The sequence below is a fragment of the Camellia sinensis genome, unplaced genomic scaffold (assembly GCF_055761805.1).
Source record: "Camellia sinensis isolate YWXY unplaced genomic scaffold, ASM5576180v1 Unanchor13, whole genome shotgun sequence".
Classification (NCBI taxonomy): Eukaryota; Viridiplantae; Streptophyta; class Magnoliopsida; order Ericales; family Theaceae; genus Camellia; species Camellia sinensis.
Window position 1 is genome coordinate 7421861 of NW_028129009.1, and position 23946 is coordinate 7445806.

A 23946-nucleotide genomic window follows, 5' to 3' on the forward strand; every position below is an offset into this window, starting at 1 on the left:
ATTTTAAAAATAAATTATGAGGAATTATGTGTTGTGTTATGGCTAATTATTATAGGGATAAGAAACCCATATTAGGATTTTGGAAATCGGAAAACGAGGGTTTCTATTTCCTAAAAATATGCGAAAAATTAGTTCTCTATTTCTCAAATTAGGTTTTGATGATAAAAATTAGTTTTGTATGTAAATTTGATAAAAATTGAAAAAGATGAAGTATTGAAAAAAAAAAAAAAGTTTTATAAAGAAAATTTTGGAACGAGATGAGATTTTTTTAAAAGATTTTGTTAAAAAAAATGACAAATTTTAAAATAATTTATGTAAAAAAATTAGATGTAAAAATTGTTGAATAGTGGGAGGGAGTTGCGAGATGCGTAAGGATCCTCTAGAGTACTGTCCCTACAGTGATCTTCTACAGTGCAACACAAGCAATCGACACGTAGCCCACTCATCAAACCAAAGGCTGAGATTCAAACTCTCCAAAACGACGTCGTTTTGGGCAAAATTTAAAAAAATAATAAAAAATCGAAAATAGATGTCTTCCTTCTACCCCTCTTCATCAACATCCCCATCTTCCTCATTTCTCTCTCTAAACCCTAACGCAATCTGAAAAACATAGATCTATGGTTTGTGCTCTCATCTTCCCTAGAGACTGCCGCCGTTGTCGTCGCCGCCTCCACCGCAACAACTAGCCTCCTGGATCGAAAGAAAAAGAAGAATAAGAAGGATGGTGGGCTTTCTCTCTTTCTCAATGTCAATAAAAAAAAAGTCAAAAATGTGAAAAACAAGTTCTAATCTCTCTTTCTTAATCTCAATAAAAAAAAAGTTCAAAATTTCATCCATCAACTTCTCTCTCTCTCTCTCTCTCTCTCTCTCTCTCTCCATGGGTCTGTCAATTGGGTCTTAGTAAGCTTGCTTGATAACATCCATTTATCAACTCTTGATTCAAACTTCAGATCTGTTTTTTGGGTTACTTGTGTTTGCCATTAAAATTTCATGTTCTAATTTGGATCCTTTTTTGTTTCCTGTATTTTTCGTTTAATTTGTTTCACTGAAAACTCAATGTCATGTTCTAATTTAGTACTCACTGACCCAAATCCCATATTCTGGTTAGGATTTTTTTTCACCATTGTTGGTCATCTTACTACTATTGTTGGAAGTTGCAGCAATGGAACCTACACATTTCCTTATATTGTTTGCATATATGGCTTCTTCTTGTTGTTTCCAGAGAACCCAGCTTCCATTGCATTTATGGCTTCTTATTCTTGTTTCCAGAGAACCCAGCTTTCATGTCTGTATCGTTGAAATATTTCTTCTTCTTTTTTCAATTTACTCACCAAAACGACGTCGTTTTTGTGGCTTTGAATCTCATCCCTTGAAAGGCTGAGTGGAACACGTGTTGGCCATCCTTTCTTCACTGTAGGAGATCACTCTAGGAAATGACTCTAGAGGATCTCAACGCTCAGGAGATGGTTTGAAAGGAATTTAGATCCAAGTGACCCCAACAACAACGACGACCAAAGCAACAGTAGCAATAATAACAACAACAACAAGTATCAGCCGCAGATCTCTTGGAGAAAGAGAAAAAAAATGTCGATGACCAAAGCAGCAGTAGCAACAGGTGCCTCTCCAAGCCTTCCCAAATCTGGAGCCATTTCAAAAGGCTACAACTTCGCTTCTACTTGGAAACAGGTTTCATTCTTCCTTGCTTCTTTATCCATTTTATATATCTATATCTATATCTATTTTTGGTGTCTTTGCAAAATGTTTGCTTTTTTGTCAAATATTTTTAAGGTCTTCATATGCCACAATGGCATCCAAGAAGGTTGTAATTTTCTTCATTTTCCCACTTTTTTCATTTCTCATCTCCTTCATTTGATCTGTGGTTTTCTTATGTGTTTTGATATTGTGATTTGGTTAAATTTGGTTTGCTGATTTTAAAAATAAATTATGAGGAATTATGTGTTGTGTTATGGCTAATTATTATAGGGACAAGAAACCCATATTAGGATTTTGGAAATCGGAAAATGAGGGTTTCTATTTCCTAAAAATATGCAAAAAATTAGTTCTCTATTTCTCAAATTAGGTTTTGATGATAAAAATTAGTTTTTTATTTAAATTTGATAAAAATTTAAAAATATGAAGTATTGAAAAAAAAAATTATAAAGAAAATTTTGGAATGAGATGAGATTTTTTAAAAAGATTTTGTTAAAAAAAATGACAAAATTTAAAATAATTTATATCAAAAAATTAGATGTAAAAATTGTTGAATGATGGGAGGGAGTCGCGAGATGCGTAAGGATCCTCTAGAGTACTGTCCCTACGGTGATCTCCTACAGTGTAACACAAGCAGTCGACACGTAGCCCACTCATCAAACCAAAGGCTGAGATTCAAACTCTCCAAAACAACGTCATTTTGGGCAAAATTTTATAAAAAAAAAATCGAAAATAGCTGTCTTCCTTCTACCCTTCTTCATCTTCTTCCTCATCTTCCTCATTTCTCTCTCTAAACCCTAATGCAATCTGAAAAACATAGATCTATGGTTTGTGCTCTCATCTTCCCTAGAGACCGCCGCCGTTGCCGTCGCCGCCTCCGCCGCAACAACTAGACTCCTGGATCGAAAGAAAAAGAAGAATAAGAAGGATGGTGGGTTTTCTCTCTTTCTCAATGTCAATTAAAAAAAAGTTAAAAATGTGAAAAACAAGTTATAATCTCTCTTTCTTAATCTCAATAAAAAAAAAGTTCAAAATTTCATCCATAAATTTCTCTCTCTCTCTCTCTCTCCATGGGTCTGTCAATTGGGTCTTAGTAAGCTTGCTTGATAACATCCATTTATCAACTCTTGATTCAAACTTCAGATCTGTTTTTTGGGTTACTTGTGTTTGCCATTAAAATTTCATGTTCTAATTTGGATCCTTTTTTGTTTCCTGTATTTTTCGTTTAATTTGTTTCACTGAAAACTCAATGTCATGTTCTAATTTAGTACTCACTGACCCAAATCACATATTCTGGTTAAGATTTTTTTTCACCATTGTTGGTCATCTTACTACCATTGTTGGAAGTTGCAGCAATGGAACCTAGACATTTCCTTATATTGTTTACATATATGGCTTTTTCTTGTTGTTTCCAGAAAACCCAGCTTCCATTGCATTTATGGCTTCTTCTTCTTGTTTCCAGAGAACCCAACTTTCATGTCTGCATCGTTGAAATATTTCTTTCTTTTTTTCAATTTACTCACTAAAACGACGTCATTTTTGTGAGTTTGAATCTCAACCCTTGAAAGGCTGAGTGGAACACGTGTTGGGCATCCTTTCTTCACTGTAGGAGATCACTCTAGGAAATGACTCTAGAGGATCTCAACGCTCGAAAGATGGTTTGAGAAGAATTTAGATCCAAGTGACCCCAACAACAATGACGACCAAAGCAACAACAGCAACAGTAACAACAACAACGAGTATCAGCCGCAGATCTCTAGAAGGAAAAAAAAAATGTCGACGACCAAAGCAGCAGCAGCAACAGGTGCCTCTCCAAGCCTTCCCAAATCCGGAGCCATTTCAAAAGGCTACAACTTCGCTTTTACTTGGGAACAGGTTTCATTCTTCCTTGTTTCTTTATCCATTTTATATATCTATATCTATATCTATTTTTGGTGTCTTTGCAAAATGTTTGTTTTTTTGTCAAATATTTTTAAGGTCTGCATATGCCACAATGGCATCCAAGGAGGTTGTAATTTTCTTCATTTTCCCCCTTTTTTCATTTCTCCTCTCCCTCATTTGATCTGTGGTTTTCTTATGTGTTTTGATATTGTGATTTGGTTAAATTTGGTTTGTTGATTTTAAAAATAAATTATGAGGAATTATGTGTTGTGTTATGGCTAATTATTATAGGGACAAGAAACCCATATTAGGATTTTGGAAATCGGAAAACGAGGGTTTCTATTTCCTAAAAATATGTGAAAAATTAGTTTTATATTTCTCAAATTAGGTTTTGATGATATATTATATATACACACTATACAAAATACATGCCCCCTCTCGATAAATTTCTCAGCTTTGCCACTGTGATCTGTTTGTGTGTTTGGGTGTTTTTTTTATTTTTATTTTTTTATAGTAGTAAAACCACTTTTAGTAGAGGTTTTGTGGGTGAGTCATTATGTCCTGCAATTTTTGTTTGTGCAGAATGCTCCGTTGACAGAGCAGCAACAAGCAGCAATAGTAGCACTTTCTCATGCATTTGCCGAGCAACCTTATCCTGTCAAATTGGTGAGACTCATCACTGTGCTATAATGCGTTACAACCTCTGTGAATGCTTATGTTTCAGTGCAACAATTTCATGCCAATTAGCGAGCTTTTGCTTTTGTAGTCCCAGGAGCGTGTACATGGACAAGATAATGGTTTATCCATTTCAACTAAGCACTGCACTGTGGAAGAATCGGGGGCTATTGAAGCAGTTTTGGTCAATACGAATCAGGTAAGCCACTTGATTTCTTGTCTTCGTTTTTTTTTTTTTTTCCTTCTCTCTTTTTCAAATAAACAAGAAAATATATCAATTGAAGACTGCAATAGGGCAATAGAATTCATTTGCATATACAAGGAGGGGCTAAATCTTATTTCTACCCAAAAAACTGAATCTAGTAGTAGACTCCACAAAAAGATCTATAGCAGAAAGCCCATGCTTTGAGAACCAAAAGAATGTAGAATATTCAAAAAAAAGAGGTAGCGTAAGATTTCACACTAGCCACTCAACATCCTCAAATGACCTTCTATTATGCTATAGCCAAATGCTTCTAGAAAGACAAAGAAGGTTGGTTTTTCAGACAAAGAAATGTTTAGCTTGTTACCCATCCTTTTTGGATTCAACATCCATTAGAAGCACCTTCTCCCCATTAGCAAGGTTTTCAACAGAAAAAACAATGATGGCAACTGTCTTCATAATTGTTTAGCATGCTTTCTTAGACAGGTAAAAATAAATTTATGGGAATTGAATATTTTTTTTCATATTTGACTCTGAACAACATTTTAACTACAAATGATCATCATTCTTTCTCAGATTACCTTCCGTTCTCCATCATTGCAAATGAATTATTATTATCATTATTTTTTTTTCTGTTAGTGACTTTTAAGATGAATAGTATAACTTTCTTGATCGAAATATTCAACATACAAAGAATGTCAGTTTTACTGTGATAATTGTCTTTGGGTTAAACTGCCCTGTTATATCAAATGGGAGCCCTCTTTTTCAATCTTATGGCACCGACTTTAAGATGTTAATTTTTGTTGAATGCATTCTAGGAAAGTTGATGTAGCAAGAAAGATTACAAAAAAAGCATCACTATATACACTAACAGTGAGTTCAGCCCTAGACAAATCAAAATGGTGAAATAGGGTTTATGTAGCCAAAATGCTATGTTTGGTAGGTGAGAAAAATAGAAGAGAAGTTAAAATAAATGAAGAAAAAAGACAGGAAAGAAGGAAAGGAAAATTATTTCTCATGGTTGAGAAGAGAAAATGTAGAGAAATTCAAGAGCAAAATCTTTAAATTTTGTTTATATATTTGTATCTTTTGCTTAATGTATTTCATGCAACAACTTTTGTGCAAATTTCCTCTCATTCGTGGTGAGCCCATGAAGAAAGTTTTAAAATGATTTTTTCCATCATTTTTTTTTTTTTTTTTGATCAACAACAAAGCACTTTATTAACAAACTCAAAAAAGAAAATGAGGATGAGGAATCCTCTTACAAAGGAAAAGGAAAAAACACAAAACTAAACCTAACAAAAAAATCTTAAAACAAAATTTTACATATCACACTGCCAACCAATCTCTAGCTAATAAAAAAGGTGGGACCCCCTTAAAAAGAGGATTCCCTGAAACTCGAAAAGAAGTTAGATGACACACACAATCCCATATGCAGTCTATCTCTCTGGACTTGTCTTCAAACACCCTTGTATTTCTTTCAAGCCATAGAACCTAAAAAGTTGCAAAGACCGCAATAGACCATAACATTTTGGCTCTCTTCGATCCTGCAAAAGCGCGAAAGTCAACTTGCAGCATATGCGCACTCCTTTGCGGGGCTACCCACATAACGTCCCCCAACAAAAACAATTTGTGCCATATAATCAAAGTAATTGGGCAATGCAAAAATAAATGATCTATGGATTTCTCATTCTTACAACACATAATGTACCACTGAGGATTTAGAAATCGATTAGGTCTCCGTTTCTGCAATATATCATTTGTCAAAATGCCTCCATGAACCAAAGCCCACATAAACACCTTCACCTTAAGAGGAGCACAAGCCTTCCAAATTCTTTTGCAAGAAGGAAATTGAGTAACATGAGGACTATCAATGAGATTATCAAAAAAGGACTTACGAGAAAATATTCCAGATGAATGAAGAGCCCAAACCCTCTTGTCCTCCAAAAGAGGAGCCAAAGAGAAATTATTAATTCTGGACAACAAAGACGCTAACTGTGCAACCTCCTTATCATTAAAATTTCTAGAAAAATCAAAATTCCAGGAAATTGGAGCCAAAAGTGAACAAGCCATGGAAGCAATAAAAGAGTTATGAGATCGAGCCACTCTATAGAGATGTGGAAAATCAAAAGCAAAAGAAGATTGACCCATCCAAACATCCTCCCAAAAACGAACAAGTACCCCATTGCCTACCCTGACAAAGAGATGACAATACCAACAGGAGCAGATGTGCGAAATTGATTTCCAAGGAGCACGACAGTTACCCCGTAAAACCACCTGTGAGTCCCTACCATTGTCTTGAATCTCATACTTGCTTCTAATAACCAAATGCCATAGTGAATCACTCAAGTGGAAATCTCCATAACCATTTACCAAGAAGAGCCATATTCTTAGCCAAAATGTTACCAATAGCCAAACCCCCTTTTTCCTCAAGTAACGAAACTAAATCCCAACTCACCAGATGATCCTTCTTCCCCTCATCTTTACCCTCCCAAAGAAAATCTCTCACCAACTTTTCTAATGTCTTTGCCACCTTAACCGATATCTTAAACAAAGATAAAAAAATAAATAGGAATACCACTCAGAACCGACTTAACCAAAGTGTATCTACCCCCGCGTGACAACAAAGCCTTACTCCACCCTTCTAGCCTCTTACCAATCTTATCTACAACTGGATTCCAAAAAACTTCACTTCTAGGATTACCCCTCAATGGAAGACCTAAATACTTAAACGGAAGTCCCTCTATACCACATCCTAAAAGAGACGCCCTGTTCCAAAGCAGATCTTGCTGTATATTAATTCCTACCACACTACTTTTCTCCAAATTTACCTTAAGCCCCGAAATTACCCCAAAAAGTCTCAAAATTGAATAAAGATTAACTATATGACTTTCATCCCCTGTTGAGAAAAATATGGTATCATCCGCATACTGTAAATGTGTGACACTAACTCTATTCCCCCCCACCTCCAATCCTGCAAAGAGACCTACTTCTCTAGCTCTATCGACCATCCTGCCCAGTACATCTGCCACCAAAAAAAAAAAAAAGGAGATAGTGGATCTCCTTGTCGTAATCCTCGCGAAGCCTTGAAACATTTCCCTGGTTTACCATTAACTAAAACAGACATATTGTACGTTGACAAACATCCCCTAATCCATGATCTCCACCTCCCACCATAACCCTCATTTTCCAATACAAAATCCAAAAACTGCCAATCCACGTGATCATATGCCTTCTCGAAATCCACCTTAAAAAGAATTCCCTCCTTACCTGAACTTTATATTCCTCCACAACTTTATTCGCCACTAGAACTACATCTAAGATTTGTCTTCCTTTCACAAAAGCCCCCTGCGCCATCGACACAGTCTCCCCTAATGAAATTCTTAGTCGTTTTGATAAAACCTTCCCCAAAATCTTATAAAGTGATGTGACCAAGCTAATAGGCCTGAAATCTCTAATTCTTACCGCATCCGCTTTCTTGGGAATTAAACAAATGAATGTGGCATTTGAGCTCAAATTAACAACTCCTGACTCATGAAATTCTGAAAAAACTCCCAACAAGTCCTATTTCACCACCTCTTAACAGTCTTGAAATACAGCCATGGAAAAACCATCCGGACCTGGAGCTTTATCTCTCTTACAATCAAAAATTGCCTTCCGAATTTCCAATTCATCAAAAGGTCTTTCAAGCCATGCTGTAACTGTTTGATCAATAGATCCCCATTGAAGACCTTCAATCCTCGGTCTAGTCATCTCCTCCTTCGAATAAAGTTTGGAATAAAAGTCATAAAATCCATTGACAATCTGATTCTCCCGTTCCACCACTACCCCTGGGCATACTTCTAATCTCTTGATGAACTTCTTTTTTCTTTTCCCATCTGCCACCCTATGAAAATTTTTTGAATTCACATCCCCTTCCTTCAACCATTTAACCTTTTCTTTTTGAGCCCAATAAATTTGCTCCCTAAATACCAATTCTTCAAATTTCAATCTCAAGTGGGATCGCTCCCTCCTAAAGGACTCTTCCAAACCCCCCTGCACCTCCAATACATCTAACTCTTCGATCCTACTCAATACCTCCTTAGAAAACTCCAAATTCCCAAACACCTCCCAATTCCAACACTTCACATTTTCCTTGACCACCTTCAACTTTTTCATAAACTTAAAACCCTCCCATCCATAGCAACTAGCATTGGTCCACCATTCCTCGAACTTTCTCTTAAAAAATGGATGCTCCAACCTCATGTTTTCAAATCTAAAAGGCTTTGGGCCCCACTTTACTGGACAACTTTCAAGCATAATAGGACAATGATTTGACGTTAATCTCGGTAATGATTCCTGCCTTAAATTGGAAAAAAAACCTTCCCACCCCATGGAAAACAAAAATCTATCCAATCTACAACACACCAAATTCTCTTGCAAATTAGACCATGTAAATCTAGTATTACACAAAGGAAGGTCCACCAACTCACAATCTTTGATAAACAAATCAAAATCCCTCATGCCCCTAATGGTTCGAATTCCATTGAGTTTTTCTGAGCTTTTCCTAACCACATTAAAATCTTTCCCTAAACACCAATTAGGGGAACACAGCCCAGATAACCCATATAGCTCATCCCATAGATCCTTTCTCCTAGACGGTATGTTAGGACCATAAACCCCTGTCAACCACCACTTTATATTGTCAAAATTGCGAAACCTAATTGATAATGAAAACTCCCCCACTATAGTGTCACCCCCCAAAATTCGGACAATTAAATATTCAATTAGGACTAAATCCCAATCAATATTCCATCATCCAAATCCTAGGAGTGAAACAAAAATCTAAACATTCTAGTCTCAATAAGGTACTAACCAAATACCGATCAAACCTTGCATCATAACTTCATAAACTACCCAATCTCTTTAATGTTAAAGTAACAATAACAAAAAAAAAAAAAAAAAAAAAAAACTTCAAAACAACTTAAATAAAGTAACGTTTACAACTCCTGACAACTAGTCCAAATACTAGAGTCATAACCAATAGAAATAAAATAAAATTACATAAACTAAAATAAGTCCTTAAGTTCAAGGAAATCAAACGAAGTAAAAATAAATAAATAAAAATAATAGGTCTATCCACTATAACTATTTCTTGACTTCACCATCGCCCCAATTATTCCTGCAAAGGATATTCGGCTACGCTTAAAAAGAACACACCCGAGTTGTCAAGAGACAAAACGGGTCAGTATACAAGTATACTGGTATGAGTACAACAATCAAATACCCACATGCCCACCAGACACAAATAAAAAAAAATTATATTTAATTCTTATTATGTTCCCCTATTACGGTATAAGACAAGTAGTTCCATCGCACCGAGACAAGGGGTAGTTTCCCGAGATACGATGGCATTTAGTTTCTTACCCACACACAACTAATTATAGTTTAAAGATAAATAAATAAATAAAAATAAACATAAAAACATGGTGGCTCAGCCCTGCATAAAAAAAATTAGTAAGACCCACCATCTTGCGAGAAAATAAAGTTAGCATAATTTCATCATAATTAACCTTATGAAGAAATAACTAAATGCATCGTTTCACACTTACATAATCCGAACTATCATATAAGTTCATAAATCATTCATCACACCTTGACTCAATCAAAACAAAACCAGCTACACATATAAGTTCGTAATAAATCTTTGTACCTTAACTCCACCACTTCGGCCCTTCCCTACGGCCTACACATATATCCCATGTGTCTCCCGTATACCTAACCCGCTCCGGAGCGCCGAACCTTGTACGGGGTATCGTCCCAAGTCGACTAACACTACCGGATGATTAGCATATACGTACGCGCGTAAATCACAACACTCGTCTACTCATGAGAACGAGTAAAATATAAATCACATCTCATCAACATCATGAGACAAATATAATCATGCCGGGCATAAGGCATTAAACAACTCTTTTTTTTTTAACAATCCAAAGAGTCATGGTGGAATATAAGGAATTTACCTATGAGTTCCGAGTTTATTTTAATTATCGCAAAACCAAGAACATAACTACCACCATAAACTATGCCATATAAAAAAAATAAACATGAGATACACATCTCATAAAAAAAATAATTAAAATTAATAATCAATTAACCACCCTAAACCTCGTATATACCACCAAACAAATTAAATAAAATAGATCACTCATCTAAGAACCCTAATCAGCACATATACATTAATCAAAATCATTAAATTAATCAATCTCCCACATGTACTAAAAATCAAATCACATAAACCTAATGAAATAAATAAATAACTAAATAAAATAACGATTAAAACATAATCAAGGGTTATAGGGTTTGTACTCACTATATTTATTTCTTGAAGATAGAAGAAATTCTGAGAAGATTGAATGAACTACCAAGATAAAACCCAAAACCTTTTCTTTTTTTCTTTACTTTTCTTTTCTTCCTTCTTCTCCCCAGATTTACCCCCTCGAATCAAACTCTCTCTCTCTCTCTCTCTCTCTCTCTCTCTCTCCGTCTCTGTGCGCCGTGCTCCGTTCCATGGTTTGATAACCTAATAGAATTTATCACCTAATCACATTATATTATATACTATAATATAATATAAATACCACATAAATAAATATAATATATATTTTATTTTAATAAATAACTACAACATATATAAATATATTTTATAAAATCAATATATGTTCCATCTTTCTTTTTTTTAAAATATAAATATAAATATTCAAATTAATTATATATAATTAACTATCATATTAAATTAACTAAATACCACATTAAATTAATTAAATACCACCTTAAATTCTCATATACCCACACAATTAATAAAACTAAAAATAAAATAAAGTAATAATGAATAAATAAATACTTAAGAAAAATTAGGGTCGCTACATATAGTTTCACATTAAGAAACAACTCGCTCATCCCACATCACCAAAATGCCCCCCCGATCTACCCACTGAAGGCAAGCAAGCTCAGTCGGAATCTGTCTTAATGCAATGGTCGTATCAGGTACCCCTTTTTGTTGCTTTTAATTTTTTTTTGTTTTTTGTTGCGCACTTTAATCTGTCTTATTCCAATTGTCCTATCAGGTACCACTTTTTACTTTTGAATTTATAATGAGACGTATTGCAGTGTTTTGAAAAGATGATAAAAAATTATTTTTTGGTTTTTTATTAAGTTTTTTGATTTTTTTGAAAAGTGATTTGTAAAGTTGGTAAAAAGTTACTTTTTACTTTTTGATTTAATATTTATTTATAATGTCACATCATAATAAAATGATCAAAATTTCTCACATAATTTAAGAAATTTATTTTTTAACCCATGCGAATCATTTATCTACTTGTTAGAATAGGGAGGATAGTTATGTAAATTCACACTTTACGCTTTGCCAACTTACCAAATGTGTTCCAACTTTTGTAGCTTTTATTTGGCTGCGTTTTTGGTTGGCAAAACACAGCTTTTTTTGTGAGTTGCCAAAAGACCACATTGTATCAAGCTTCAAATCTTTATCATGAATAATTATTAGATATTTTTAAAATATTACTTATGCAATTTTTTTGACAAAAAATAAGACTTTGTTTGAGAAGAAAAAGTTCGGGACTTTTTAATTATTTTAGTCACAAAAAAATAAAACAGATTCGATAAGATAAAATATCGCATTCAACTCATAATCATTATGTTTTTTCTCTCACAAAAGTCAAAAAAAGTCAAAAAAATTCATCACAAATGAGACTTCTTAATCCAGGCTAAAATAGTCAGAAAAGTCAAAAAACTAAAAAATCAACTCATTTCTCAAATAAACCCTAAGTAAACAATGCATGTGATATTTCAAAATTAATAAATAATTACCAATTAACACCACGACCGAATTTAGTGTTGGAATGTATGTAATTCCAATACTATTCTTTATAATATTTAAAGGTGTTTTAAGAATTGACTATTTTTGTGATTTTTAAATTTTTATAAAAAAAATATACAAAAATAGAGAAAATAGTTTATTTTTTTATAATTTTTTTTTTTACTTGTTAACTAAAATAGTGAGTGACCTTTGTAATTGATGGTTTTTTTATGTATGATGCTCTATACAAATAAAAAAATTGTTCAAAATTATCATATATATATATATATATATAATGAGGAGACATTTTGTATTTTTTAACTAAAATACGTACAATTAATATTAATAATTATAAAAATATCATTATCACGTTATTATGATGGATGATTTTTCTTTATAAAAATTATATTTAGAGATAATTTTCTAGTGCGGATAGTTGGTGGAACATCGCAAGAACCAAAAGTTGAAGCACATGGCATGGGTTGCACATTGCACTCACCAAAAAGTGTGTTATCCTTCTCTGTTGGAAAAAATAAAATGGAGGATAGAATAAGATTAATTTTTATTACATGAGCAAAAGGTGCAAAAAAAACAACCCCCCAAAAAAGTTTTTCAACTCCCAAAAAAGTTAATAAGCTGTAAACCCAACAATTGTTTAGAACGGTGGAATTAGCAATTGACAATGAAATTTGATGCGTTTAAAATAGATGGAATTTAAGATTGATTTTGTGAGATTTGAATGGAATTTAAAATGAAAAAATGTTGGGTTTCATGAGAATTGGAAATAATTATCTTTGGAAACAAACTATTTTAGTAACTTTTTATTTTTTTGGCTAAAATATGAAAAGATGTAAAAAAATGTAGCAAGAAAAAAGAACTTTTAACTTTTTTGTGTAATTTGTTAATTTTTTTACTTTTTTAATAATCTATTGACTTTTAAGCTAAAATCAAAAGTTGCCAAACAAAATTTTAATCTCATTACTCACACAACTCTCCCTTCTTTCCCTACTAGGGAGCTTCTATTCCCGCACTCATTTTCACATCATTACTCAATTTACACACATAGCTTTTAGTTTTTACTTGGTTTACATCACTTAATTTTCATAGGATCCTTACTTTCAATCTTCAAACTGTAAGCATCTTCTGTTGCCACCTTCATAGGCTTCATCACTATCGTTAGGTGTTGGAGCATGTGTGAAGGTAGAGTCTTACATCAAACAAAGAGTAAAAGAAATGAGTCTTAGGGGTGTTTTGGGAAGCTGGTAAAAAGCTAACTTTTTGGTTTTTTTGACTTTTTTTGTAACGCCCTCAAAAAAATAACATTAAACCCATCAATATAGACATGCATTGATATATATAGAAGCTCCACATTCTTCTATTCATCAGAGTTCCATTACCAAAAAGTATTACATGTTAACGACAAAAGCAAATGCCCTAAAGGCTTACAGCTTTCCAAGTTAACACTTGGTTACAACAAAAGAGTGCTAACTCATTTACACATTAAGCCCTTGGCTTGAATATACATGTAATACATTAAAGAAACTAAACAACAAAAGTATGCCCGCCTCAAGCCTCCCAAGCTACGTCCTTGGAGGTGGCATGCTACATGTACCTGAAAATGATATTCCCATATAGGGTGAGCCACAGCCCAGTAGAAATGCACTAAACCAAATATGAACAATGACTAAAAGATTAGTAGTTGATAGATGGCCAGCACTGGTACTTTCCCTTATCACACTTTACGATTTCGTGACATACAAGTTCATGTTACAATCCATTTTCCAATTCTTTTCAATTCTCAATTTGTAACCATGGCTCAGAACCTGGCCAAACAACCTATATGAGACAGTAACTCATATTCAACTTCTTCCCACTTCATATTAGATAAGCGTACTAGCTATATCAACACATCAACAAATAAGCATATAAGCTATATCATCGCTTCCATGGATATGCATAAGAGCACTATCACACTTCCAAAGACAAGCATATGAGCTATGTCAACACATTACTAGATAAGCATATGAGCTCTATCTATGGAGTCCATCCCCTATCTTCTCCCAACAACATCCGGTTTAGAGGTCCATCCCCTATCATCCCCTAAACCGTGGAGTACATCCCCTATCTCCTCCAACCCGACACAATGCATATAAGCAATAATTATACACATCATCACACAACACATAAATTTAATGTATTTTTTCAACCGTCATACTCAATGACACATTCCAGTGATTAGTTTCAGTTTGCCTAATCATCATGCATTGTCTACAACAATCAAGACTATCCTCCACCGATAGCCCAAAACAGTTATTTCTATACAGAAAATAAATGCAACAATGGATATATAATCAACATTTCAACCAGGTGAGTGATAAATAATCCAACTACACCCTTTAATTCTATACATTTCCAAATCAATTTCTCATTCCTCATAATTAATTATGCGAATTAATTAACCAATGTAATTAGGGTATTTTCCATAATTAACATTACAATCCTTAGGTTCCATTTTCATTAATGTTTTAACATTAATTTTACTTTTCCATGCCAAACATGCATCTAGGTTTTATATAGCTAAAACCCCAACTTTTGTATATTTACACAAAAGTCCCAAACTTTCACAACATTTCCAACCCAACCCCAACATCTCAAAATGCTAAAATTTAAAGACAAAATCCATAGTGAGGAGTAGGTTATCCCTACCTCAAAGAATGACACCAACCAAGAAGATGATGGAAACGAAAATGCTCCAAACCACGAACTTTTCGGATCAAAAGATAGCCCTCGACGATCAACAACTTTTTTGTAAAGGCCAAAGGTGAGGAAATCATTCCTACTAGATCAATACCTAGAGAGAAGGTAGAGCTCTAGAGTGAGAAGCTCAACAATGGTGTTTTTGGAAAAGTAAGAGAGAGAAGAGAAGTGGAAAAAGTGATTTAAAAAGTCAAAACACGGAGCTTTAACCCAGTCGCCCCGCTCGAGCGGCCAAACCCCCGCTCGAGCGTCACTCACAGACTCCCGCTTGAGCGGCCAAACTCCCGCTCGAGCGGCGGATGCACACTCCCAGCACTTTTGCAGACAGGTCTCCCGCTCGAGCGTCCAACTCCCCGCTCGAGCGGCACTCACACACTCCCGCTCGAGCATCACAACCGCCGCTCGAGCTTACAACACTACAGAGGAGATACTGGATTGGTGTTTTTCCCGCTCGAGCGCCAAAACCCCCGCTCGAGCGGACAAGCAACAAAAGGATCCCCGCTCGAGCGTCAAACTCCCCGCTCGAGCGGACAGGTCAAAATCTGGGCAACTAGTTTTGGTTCCTAAACCTCAACCAACTTGTAACAAACCTGCCCAACACATCCTATAACTCAAATACAAAGTAAGAAAGGATGTGAATAAGGTATACACAACAACCAACTCCACAGAACCTAAGTCCGGATACAACAATTAAAGAAAAGGGAAACCGGGATCGCTATATTTTTAGCCAAAAAAATTAGCTTTTTTGATAGTGATTTGGGTAAAAAAAACTAACTTTTTTGGCTAAAAAAACTAAAAAGCCAAAAAAATTGGCTTTTTACCAACTTCCCAAATTGCCCCTTAATATATATTAAATGGACTCTCCACTTATAGACTTAAGCTTTTAAGTGGGTTTAAGTTCCAAATAATGCATGTTAGGCATTGATATGGTATTTGTGGATTTTGGAGTTTCTCTATGATGAATTGGCCCGGTGTTACTATGCATTTGTGGGCTCCCTAATTCCCTAACAACTGGTATCAAAGCGTTGGTTCCTACAGTAAGAATGATGGCAGACAATCTATGGGCGGACTCTTCTAAAGCATTAATGTTGGTGGGCTTGGGCTTGCACAAAAACTCTTGATGAAGTAAGAAAAATCCATGATAACTCTTGATAGAGCAAAAAAAATTCCTAGTACACGTGGTAAGGTTGGACCGTGAGAAGGTAGCTTTTAATAGAGTATGGTGACTCACAATGGAATGTGTACAGGTGGCCCAAGCTAGACTCGATGTTGGAGAGTTATTGATCAAGATTAAAGGGGAGTGTGTAATGATCTACAATAAACTTGCTGATCGTGACTTGAGGAGGAGCATAGAGAGGCCCAGTGTTTGGTTCACACATGAGGGGGAGAATGTTGGAGCATATGTAAAGAATGAGTTCCACATCGGATAAAGAGTAAAAGATATGAGTCTTAATATACATTAGATGGGCTCTCCAATTATATGCTTACGCTTTTAAGTGACTAAGAGTTCCAAATAATGTATGTTGGTCTTGATATGGTATTTGTGGATTCTGGAGTTTATGTATAATGAATTAGGTTGATGTTGTTGTGCGCTTGTGTGCTCTCTAATTCCCTAATACAGGGGTGTGCGTGGTGCGATTCAGGCGGTGTAAGAGTAAAATTACAAACCAAACCACGAATGGCGGATTGACAAATAACCAAACCGTAGTTTTGACAATTTGAAGTGATTTCAATTTGCTAGTTAATTGAAGATATTCTTAATAATTATCAAACATTTACATAATATGTAACACTAACCTACATAATATTTTCCATATATATAACATAAACTAATTTTACATAATATTTTTTATATATATAACTACTAATTTGTAACAAATTTCACATCTTAAATCTCTCTCACATTCATTTTTACTTTAATATTTCATTACAGGTTAAAAAAAATATATGTATTAACTATAGCGGAGTAGAGTGATGTCAAAGGTGGATTATAAATTTCAAAATTTAATTCGCGATTAGCGGATAAATTGGTGCGAATTAATGCAATTTTAACAAATTTAAAGGTATTTTGCATAGTCCTAACTATCGCAACCCATAACCTTTCCTTCCCTGGTACCTTCGCCTTTGTTGGGGCTAGCATAACCCCCTGCTCTTCCTATCTCCTCCTCAACTCCTTTCTTTCTTCTGTCTCATCATCTTCTTGTTGGCTATTTCTTTCGCCACTCTTTTCACCATTTCTCTTCCATCATCATCTCTTCTATCACCCTACCATCTTCTTGTTGTCTCTTCCCTTCACCACCTCTTCTTCTTTCCTCTCCACTGCATATCACCTTACATCCTCATCCTTCAAATCTGAAAACCTAGCCCTTCCCCCTCTCACTTCCTTCTTCTTCTGCTTATTTTTATTCTTATTCTTATTCTTTCGAAATTTGGGAGTTTAACGATGGTGTGGGCTAGAGAAGGGGGTCATGATGGTGGTGACCAACAATGGTAGGATTCAGGGTCGACATTACAATTTAGCAACTTAGACAGTTGCCTTAGGCCTCATTCTTCTAAAGGCCCTATAGTTTTTTTTTTTGCTATGTGTAATACTTCAATAGTTAAGGTGGTAATGAAAGGCCATATTGTTTTTATATTAAAGACCCATTTTAAAACATAATCGCTTTCTATTTTTTTTATTTTTTCCCCTTTCTACCACTACAGGTGTAAACAATTTGGTTCAGTTTGATAGGTTAAAAGAAATTTAGCACCAAAATGAAACATCCAATTTTGTAGTTGCTGAACCGAAATCGATCACATATTATAGTTTAATTTTGTTGTTTTTCAATTCAGTGTAAATGAGAACTTTAGGAGTTTTGTAAAATTCTATAGAATCCCATGTCAAGAATAAATGAAACGAGATTGCGGGGATGCTCCATAAATGTACTAATATTAACAATACCCATAACAATTGTTTTGCATTAAGAAAATTTTGAAATTTTGAAATTGATAAAATCAGATATGATAAGAAAGATTAAGGGGTTGTTTGGAAAGTGTTAGATTAGTATACTTTTTGACTTTTTATGAAAAAATATGAAATATGAGTTGGATTTGAAGTGATGTGGTAAAGAGGTGATGTGACTCAAATAAGAAGTGATGTGACCTAAATAAAATGATTGTGACTCAAATAAGATAATGTGTTAAAATAATATGTGTTATTTTAGCACATCTCAAACAAGCACTAGGCCTTCATTTGGGAAGTGGGTTGGCTTTTTGGCTTTTTGACTTTTTTGGCTATTTTAGCCCTGGGCTAAAAAGCTTGGTTTGAGAAGGGCTTTTTGGTTTTTTTGACTTTTTTTGTGAGAGGAGAGTGTAATGATTATGGGTTGGATGTGATGTTTTGTTTTTTGTGGCTAAAATAGCCTATTTTGTTTTTCTTAGCATTTATTAATTAAACCAAATTAACGTAATATGAAAACTTAAATGACAAAATTAATACAATTTGAATTTGAGAAAATGAATTGACACAAATAATAAATTACAGTATTGCAGGCATAATTTACTCGTTTATAATTAAAAAAAAAAATCAACTCAAACTAAAAAAATAAAGAAAAATGGTTGAGAGAACTAAAAATGAGTACTAGGGAAACACTAATGATGTGCAGTGGGCGTTGCCTATGCCTTTTTTTTTTTTTTTTTGCCATTCTTAATACATTAATATTATTAGTAGTATTTTTTTTAGTGGTATGAATCATTGTTGAAAAATAAAAAAGCCAAATGAAGTTGACCAAACTAATCCTTAGTCCAAATGTTTCAAATAATTTGGATTAGTGATTATAATTATATTTCACCTTTGTTTTTTCCCCAATTTTTGGTAGGTTTGTGGTGAAAATTCCAGAGGGTATGGCGGTGGAGCAGGCGGCCGCTACTGTGCGCCGGGGTGACAGTGTACAGCCCACTGACTCACTTTGGGCTAAAGGAGAGTGGGATGAGAGGAGGAATAATGGGGCTTGGAGGGGTTGGACACATGGGGGTGAAGATAGCAAAAGCCATGGGCCATCCCGTGACTGTCATTAGTTCTTCCGACAAGAAGAGAGTGGAGGCTTTGAAGCACCTTGGTGCGGACGATTACCTGGTCAGCTCGGACGTCACTTGGATGCGGACAATTACCTGGTCACCTTGGTGCGGACGACCCACAGAGATTGTTGGGCTTGGAGTTCGGCCCACCAATATAATGTGCCTGTTTGGCAGAAATTATTTACAGCTTATTTCAGCTTTCAGCTTAATTTAAGCTATTTTGATGTGTTTGGTTTAGCTTATAGCTTATAGCTTTGTGGAAGTCAGAAATCAGCTTATTCTTTGAGTGGGGCAGGAGATGCTTTAAGAATAAGCTGGAAATCAGCTTAAGCTGAAAGTTATAAGCTATAACCTGTTTAGGCATAAGCTATAAGCACTTTCCCACAGCTCTACCAAACAGGGCCAATAGTGGAGTGGTGTTGGGTTGGTTTGGGTTGGGTATTTCTGATTGAAATTGTTTGTATTGTAAATGTAATGTAACTCCTTTCCTTTCTGTATAAAGCTTACTCTGTAAGCCACTGCCGCTGGTTTTTGGCGCCTTTCTCTCCGAGCAAACGCGTTCAAAAATTCCATCATATAATTCTAGTATCATCTCTCTCTCTCTCTCTCTCTCTCTGAGATTTACTGATCGATCGGCCATGGAGCAAGTAATAAGAAACCAGAAGATGGGCCAAGAACACGACCAAGTGGAAGATATGCAACAGCATGGTCCTTTTCCTGTTGAACACCTTCAGGTAACACCACACCCTCTCTCAACCACCACCGCCCTCTACATTTCCCAATTTTTTGCCCAAATGGGTATCATTCATTTTGCTCTAATAAAACCAAACAAATAAAGGGTTTTTCTTTGTTTTTGTATTCGGTTATTGTTTTCGTACTATATATCAGATTCTTTGTCAAGATCCACAAATGGGTTTTCGCATTGGCTTTAATTCTTGCCTATTGTATACTGTGTTTACTCACATTTGTTACTTCTTTCCATTTCTAGGGCTAGGTTTTTAGCTAACCTCTCTACTCCTAAATTACTTTCTTTTTTTTTTTTGCTCTATTGCGAATGAATTTTTTCCAAGTCCAATACTCCTGTAATTCTCATAATGTGAACAGTATTTTGTTGACAAACCCTATTAATTTCAGCATTCAAGCTAGCCACCCTGTATAACGACATTTTGGGGTGGGTTTCTAATGGGTTTGTATTTTAATCGTTAGGAAATAGGGTTGGATGTTGCATAAGATCAAAGTTCTTACAACAACTCCATAGGCAAATGCAAGCTCCAGTATTGGTGGGAACTTTGACCCCTTCATGTCTCTTACTGCCAATGAGGTAGCTAGTAAAGCAAATGTTTCCCTTTCAAAAAAAAGAAAAGGAGAGAGAGAGAGATATTTATACCCTCAAACAAGCTACATCAAAAGGACAAAACCACCTCATTAAGACATCTTCTACCAATTGTTCAGTTATCAAGAATTGACTCTCAACAATTTATTCGCTAAATGCTTGCTTAGCCACAAAGAAAAAAAAAATGGTTATTACATTATTTTGCTCTGTACATTTTTACAACACCTACATGTACCTGATCCAAATCTAATCCCTTACATGGACTTGGGTACGAGTACAGAGTGCAGTTGTGTATCCAAGTGTCAGACCTTCATTAATTTAAATCTTAGGATCTTTGATACGTATCCGAAATTGACGTCATATACACATCTATATTGCATATTATATAATATTCTCGGATGAAATGTTGTAAATTATATAGGAATGTACCTGATATTAAATAGGATTTAGAAAATATATGAAAGTTCTATTTCTAATTCATGTGAGAGGCTAAAAATATTGTTTTACTAGCAAATGTGAGTTTCTTCTTCTCATATATTTCAACAAATTAAAGGATCCAAGTGTCTAAATTGGGTACGAGTCTCGGACACATATCGCACACTCTTATCCATGTCATATCTAGTGGACACGGGTACTGTGGGGGCAATAAAAGAGTCCATGAAACACATTGACATTTCTTTGTTCATCTGAAGGCATCTGGAATAGCTTCCCTTGATATAAAGAAGCTTAAAGATGCTGGTCTCTGCACAGTTGAATCTGTTGCATACTCTCCAAGGAAAGAACTTCTGCAAATCAAAGGAATCAGTGAAGCAAAAGTCGACAAGATCATCGAGGCAGGCATGTTTTCACTGTTTGTTGTTGTTTGTTTATGCTTTCCCTTCAATGCATTTTCTATGATCGGTGAAATGTTAAAACCATTAAATTTCCAGTTTTTATTGTTTGTTAACAGCTTCCAAATCGATTCCTTTGGGTTTCACTAGTGCTAGCCAACTCCATGCGCAAAGGCTTGAAATCATTCAGATAACTTCAGGATCACGAGAACTTGACAAGGTCTTAGAGGGTAATTTTCATTGATAATGATATTCTTTTACAATGCAAAATACATAAATAAATGTCTGCAATTGATACATAAATGTTGCAACCTGGAAGTAGTTGTATGCAATTGATAACTTCTAGTCTTGTAAGCTCACATGGTTGTCTTTCACAGGAGGAATTGAGACTGGATCTATAACTGAAATTTATGGCGAGTTTCGATCTGGAAAGACTCAGCTTTGTCACACACTATGCGTCACTTGCCAAGTAAGATGTAGGATGTTTCTACGTCATAGGTTCATTAGACTATTCATTGGCCTGGAATTTTTTTTATTTTTGTTAACCCAGTGGCTAGTTGCAACATCAATCTGTTTTGTTATCACGTTAACGTGTCACATCATACTTGTCTACATTTTAAAATATCAGCTTCCGTTAGATCAAGGCGGTGGTGAAGGAAAAGCAATGTACATTGATGCTGAGGGCACATTCAGACCACAGAGACTCCTACAGATAGCAGACAGGTATTTGTAATGCTACCTTAAGATAAACATCTGTCGTGTTAGTTGTCATTAATGGCGTAAATGTTGCAGGTTTGGATTGAACGGTGCTGATGTTTTGGAGAATGTGGCCTATGCTAGAGCATACAACACTGATCATCAATCAAGGCTTTTGCTTGAAGCTGCTTCAATGATGGTGGAAACCAGGTATTCTTTTGTTTACTTTTTTCCCCCCAGTTGCTCAATATCATATCAGGCAGAGTCAATAACTAAAATGCCTCTAGTTTCCCTTTGATTAGCATCTGCTCTCTTTTCCTTCCTTTTTGGAGTTGCATTTGGGAAGCATTCATAGATGTTACTGCTAATAGTTAATACAAACAATGGACTAACATGTAAAGAGATTTCTGATTACTGCCTTATTATATCTTTAGTAGTTTATGTGGGTTGACTTAACCTGAACTTAGTAAATTTTCATCAAATAGGTTTGCTCTTACGATAGTGGACAGTGCTACCGCTCTTTATAGAACGGATTTTTCTGGAAGGGGAGAGCTGTCAGCCAGGCAAATGCATCTTGCAAAGTTCTTGAGAAGTCTTCACAAATTAGCAGATGAGGTAGGTTTCTCTCTTGTTTATTGTTGACATCATATTATGTGAGGGGATGGTATTTGCTCATCATTCGAGCTTTAGGTTGTGAGAATCATGATTCTGGGGTTTCTACATGGCGTGGAAAATATTAGTCTTTTTCCATGATTTATTTACTCATTTATTTATATGCCAACAGGCATTTGCATATGATTTAGATGCAATTCATGAAAGAAGGATCCAATTTTTCATAATTTGCCTTTTGCCTATTTTAATTGTAGTTTGGTGTAGCTGTTGTTATCACAAACCAAGTTGTTGCCCAAGTGGATGGTTCTGCCATTTTTGTCGGGCCTCAAATCAAACCTATTGGTGGTAACATCATGGCTCATGCTTCTACAACAAGGTATGCTTGTGCCACAAACGGTTTTCATTCTTATCCCGTTACTTTTTTGGAAGTTCACCAGTCATTGTCCATCTATGTAACAGGCTTGCTCTCAGAAAGATAAGAGGTGACGAACGCATTTGTAAAGTAAAAAGTTCTCCTTGTCTTACTGAAGCTGAAGCACGCTTTCAGATTTCTACAGAAGGTGTTACTGATGTCAAGGACTAATTAACAACACCACCCCAAAATTTCCTTTGAAGTTTTCTTGAAGACTTTTTGTTCTTCAACACGTGATCTTATGTAACTCATTGATATGCAAGTAACTGTGTAATTTTTTTCTTGGCATGTCTAATGTTTCAAGAGCAATTGTGCATCAAATGCAGTGTTGTTCTGGTCTGAAGATGATTAATATTTTTCTGTTCCTTTTACCTTCTGGATATTGCTTTTGAGGTTTCCATTGTAAGAATTTGAGCTTCTTTCTTCATTGAAATGGATGTAAAAATTTCAATGGAGTTTTGGCAAAGCATCTTTATCATAATTTTATATGAGTGTTTTTGTTTTAGTAACTTTTTGGTTTTTTGGTTAAAATATGAGATTAAAAAAATTAATATGTTTTGGATGATTTTTTGGTTTTTTACAAAAAGATGCAAAAAGTAGAGAGAAAATAAATTTTTGACTTTTTTTTTGTATAGTTTGTTGAATTTTTAACTTTTTTAATGACTTTTTGATTTTTAGATAAGATGTTATGTAACTGTGTTGCCAAATGAGGCTTGTTCTAAGCAAATTGGCAGCTGGATTGTGATGGAACTTAAGTAATTACAAGTTTAGATCAGAAAGGCTGGCCTTGTTTGACAAGTTACTAAAATAGTCTAAAAGTTAAAAAGTTATTAAAAAAAACTAAAAAATTAACAATTTATACTAAATAGTCAAAGATTTTTTTTTTTCCTAATTTTTGCACATCTTTTCATAAAAAATCAAAAAATC

General features: G+C 34.9%; 3 protein-coding genes and 1 pseudogene across 4 annotated transcripts; 2 read left to right on the top strand and 2 right to left on the bottom strand.

The window, feature by feature from the left end:
- Positions 1–3451: 3451 nt before the first annotated feature.
- LOC145814810 (conserved oligomeric Golgi complex subunit 3-like) lies at positions 3452–4864 on the top strand. Its single transcript, XM_082911748.1, has 4 exons — positions 3452–3585; positions 4174–4257; positions 4358–4465; positions 4772–4864. Exons 1-4 carry the CDS (start codon positions 3484–3486, stop codon positions 4862–4864), a joined length of 387 nt encoding a protein of 128 aa, XP_082767874.1. The 5' UTR covers positions 3452–3483.
- Positions 4865–5948: 1084 nt separating this feature from the next.
- LOC145814811 (uncharacterized) lies at positions 5949–7825 on the bottom strand. Its single transcript, XM_082911749.1, has 6 exons — positions 7739–7825; positions 7577–7676; positions 7300–7493; positions 6835–7013; positions 6180–6662; positions 5949–6015 (listed from the first exon to the last, which is right to left on the bottom strand). Exons 1-6 carry the CDS (start codon positions 7823–7825, stop codon positions 5949–5951), a joined length of 1110 nt encoding a protein of 369 aa, XP_082767875.1.
- A 222-nt stretch (positions 7826–8047) lies between these two features.
- Positions 8048–13491, bottom strand: LOC145814812 (uncharacterized). The gene is made up of 2 exons (XM_082911750.1): positions 13440–13491; positions 8048–9129 (listed from the first exon to the last, which is right to left on the bottom strand). Exons 1-2 carry the CDS (start codon positions 13489–13491, stop codon positions 8048–8050), a joined length of 1134 nt encoding a protein of 377 aa, XP_082767876.1.
- A 6283-nt stretch (positions 13492–19774) lies between these two features.
- On the top strand, positions 19775–23190 carry LOC114290586 (DNA repair protein RAD51 homolog; annotated as a pseudogene). Its single transcript, XR_014358050.1, has 8 exons — positions 19775–19870; positions 21162–21529; positions 21677–21768; positions 21928–22022; positions 22092–22205; positions 22481–22610; positions 22862–22983; positions 23067–23190. The product of XR_014358050.1 is annotated as a DNA repair protein RAD51 homolog (transcript).
- Positions 23191–23946: the final 756 nt, after the last annotated feature.

Excerpts from the sequence above, each read along its gene's own strand:
- LOC145814810 (XM_082911748.1), top strand. The coding sequence starts at position 3,484 with ATGTCGACGACCAAAGCAGCAGCAGCAACAGGTGCCTCTCCAAGCCTT. Across the intron at positions 4,258-4,357 it reads AACCTTATCCTGTCAAATTG|TCCCAGGAGCGTGTACATGG; the intron begins GTGAGACTCATC and ends TTGCTTTTGTAG. Across the intron at positions 4,466-4,771 it reads TTTTGGTCAATACGAATCAG|CCAAATGCTTCTAGAAAGAC; the intron begins GTAAGCCACTTG and ends ATTATGCTATAG.
- LOC145814811 (XM_082911749.1), bottom strand. The coding sequence starts at position 7,825 with ATGGCGCAGGGGGCTTTTGTGAAAGGAAGACAAATCTTAGATGTAGTT. Across the intron at positions 7,014-7,299 it reads GGGTAATTTCGGGGCTTAAG|ATATCGGTTAAGGTGGCAAA; the intron begins GTAAATTTGGAG and ends TCTTTGTTTAAG. Across the intron at positions 6,016-6,179 it reads CGATTTCTAAATCCTCAGTG|GATCGAAGAGAGCCAAAATG; the intron begins GTACATTATGTG and ends GCGCTTTTGCAG.
- LOC145814812 (XM_082911750.1), bottom strand. The coding sequence starts at position 13,491 with ATGAAGCCTATGAAGGTGGCAACAGAAGATGCTTACAGTTTGAAGATT. Across the intron at positions 9,130-13,439 it reads TTACAGTTTGAAGATTGAAA|GGGTTTATGGTCCTAACATA; the intron begins GTAAGGATCCTA and ends GGTGGTTGACAG.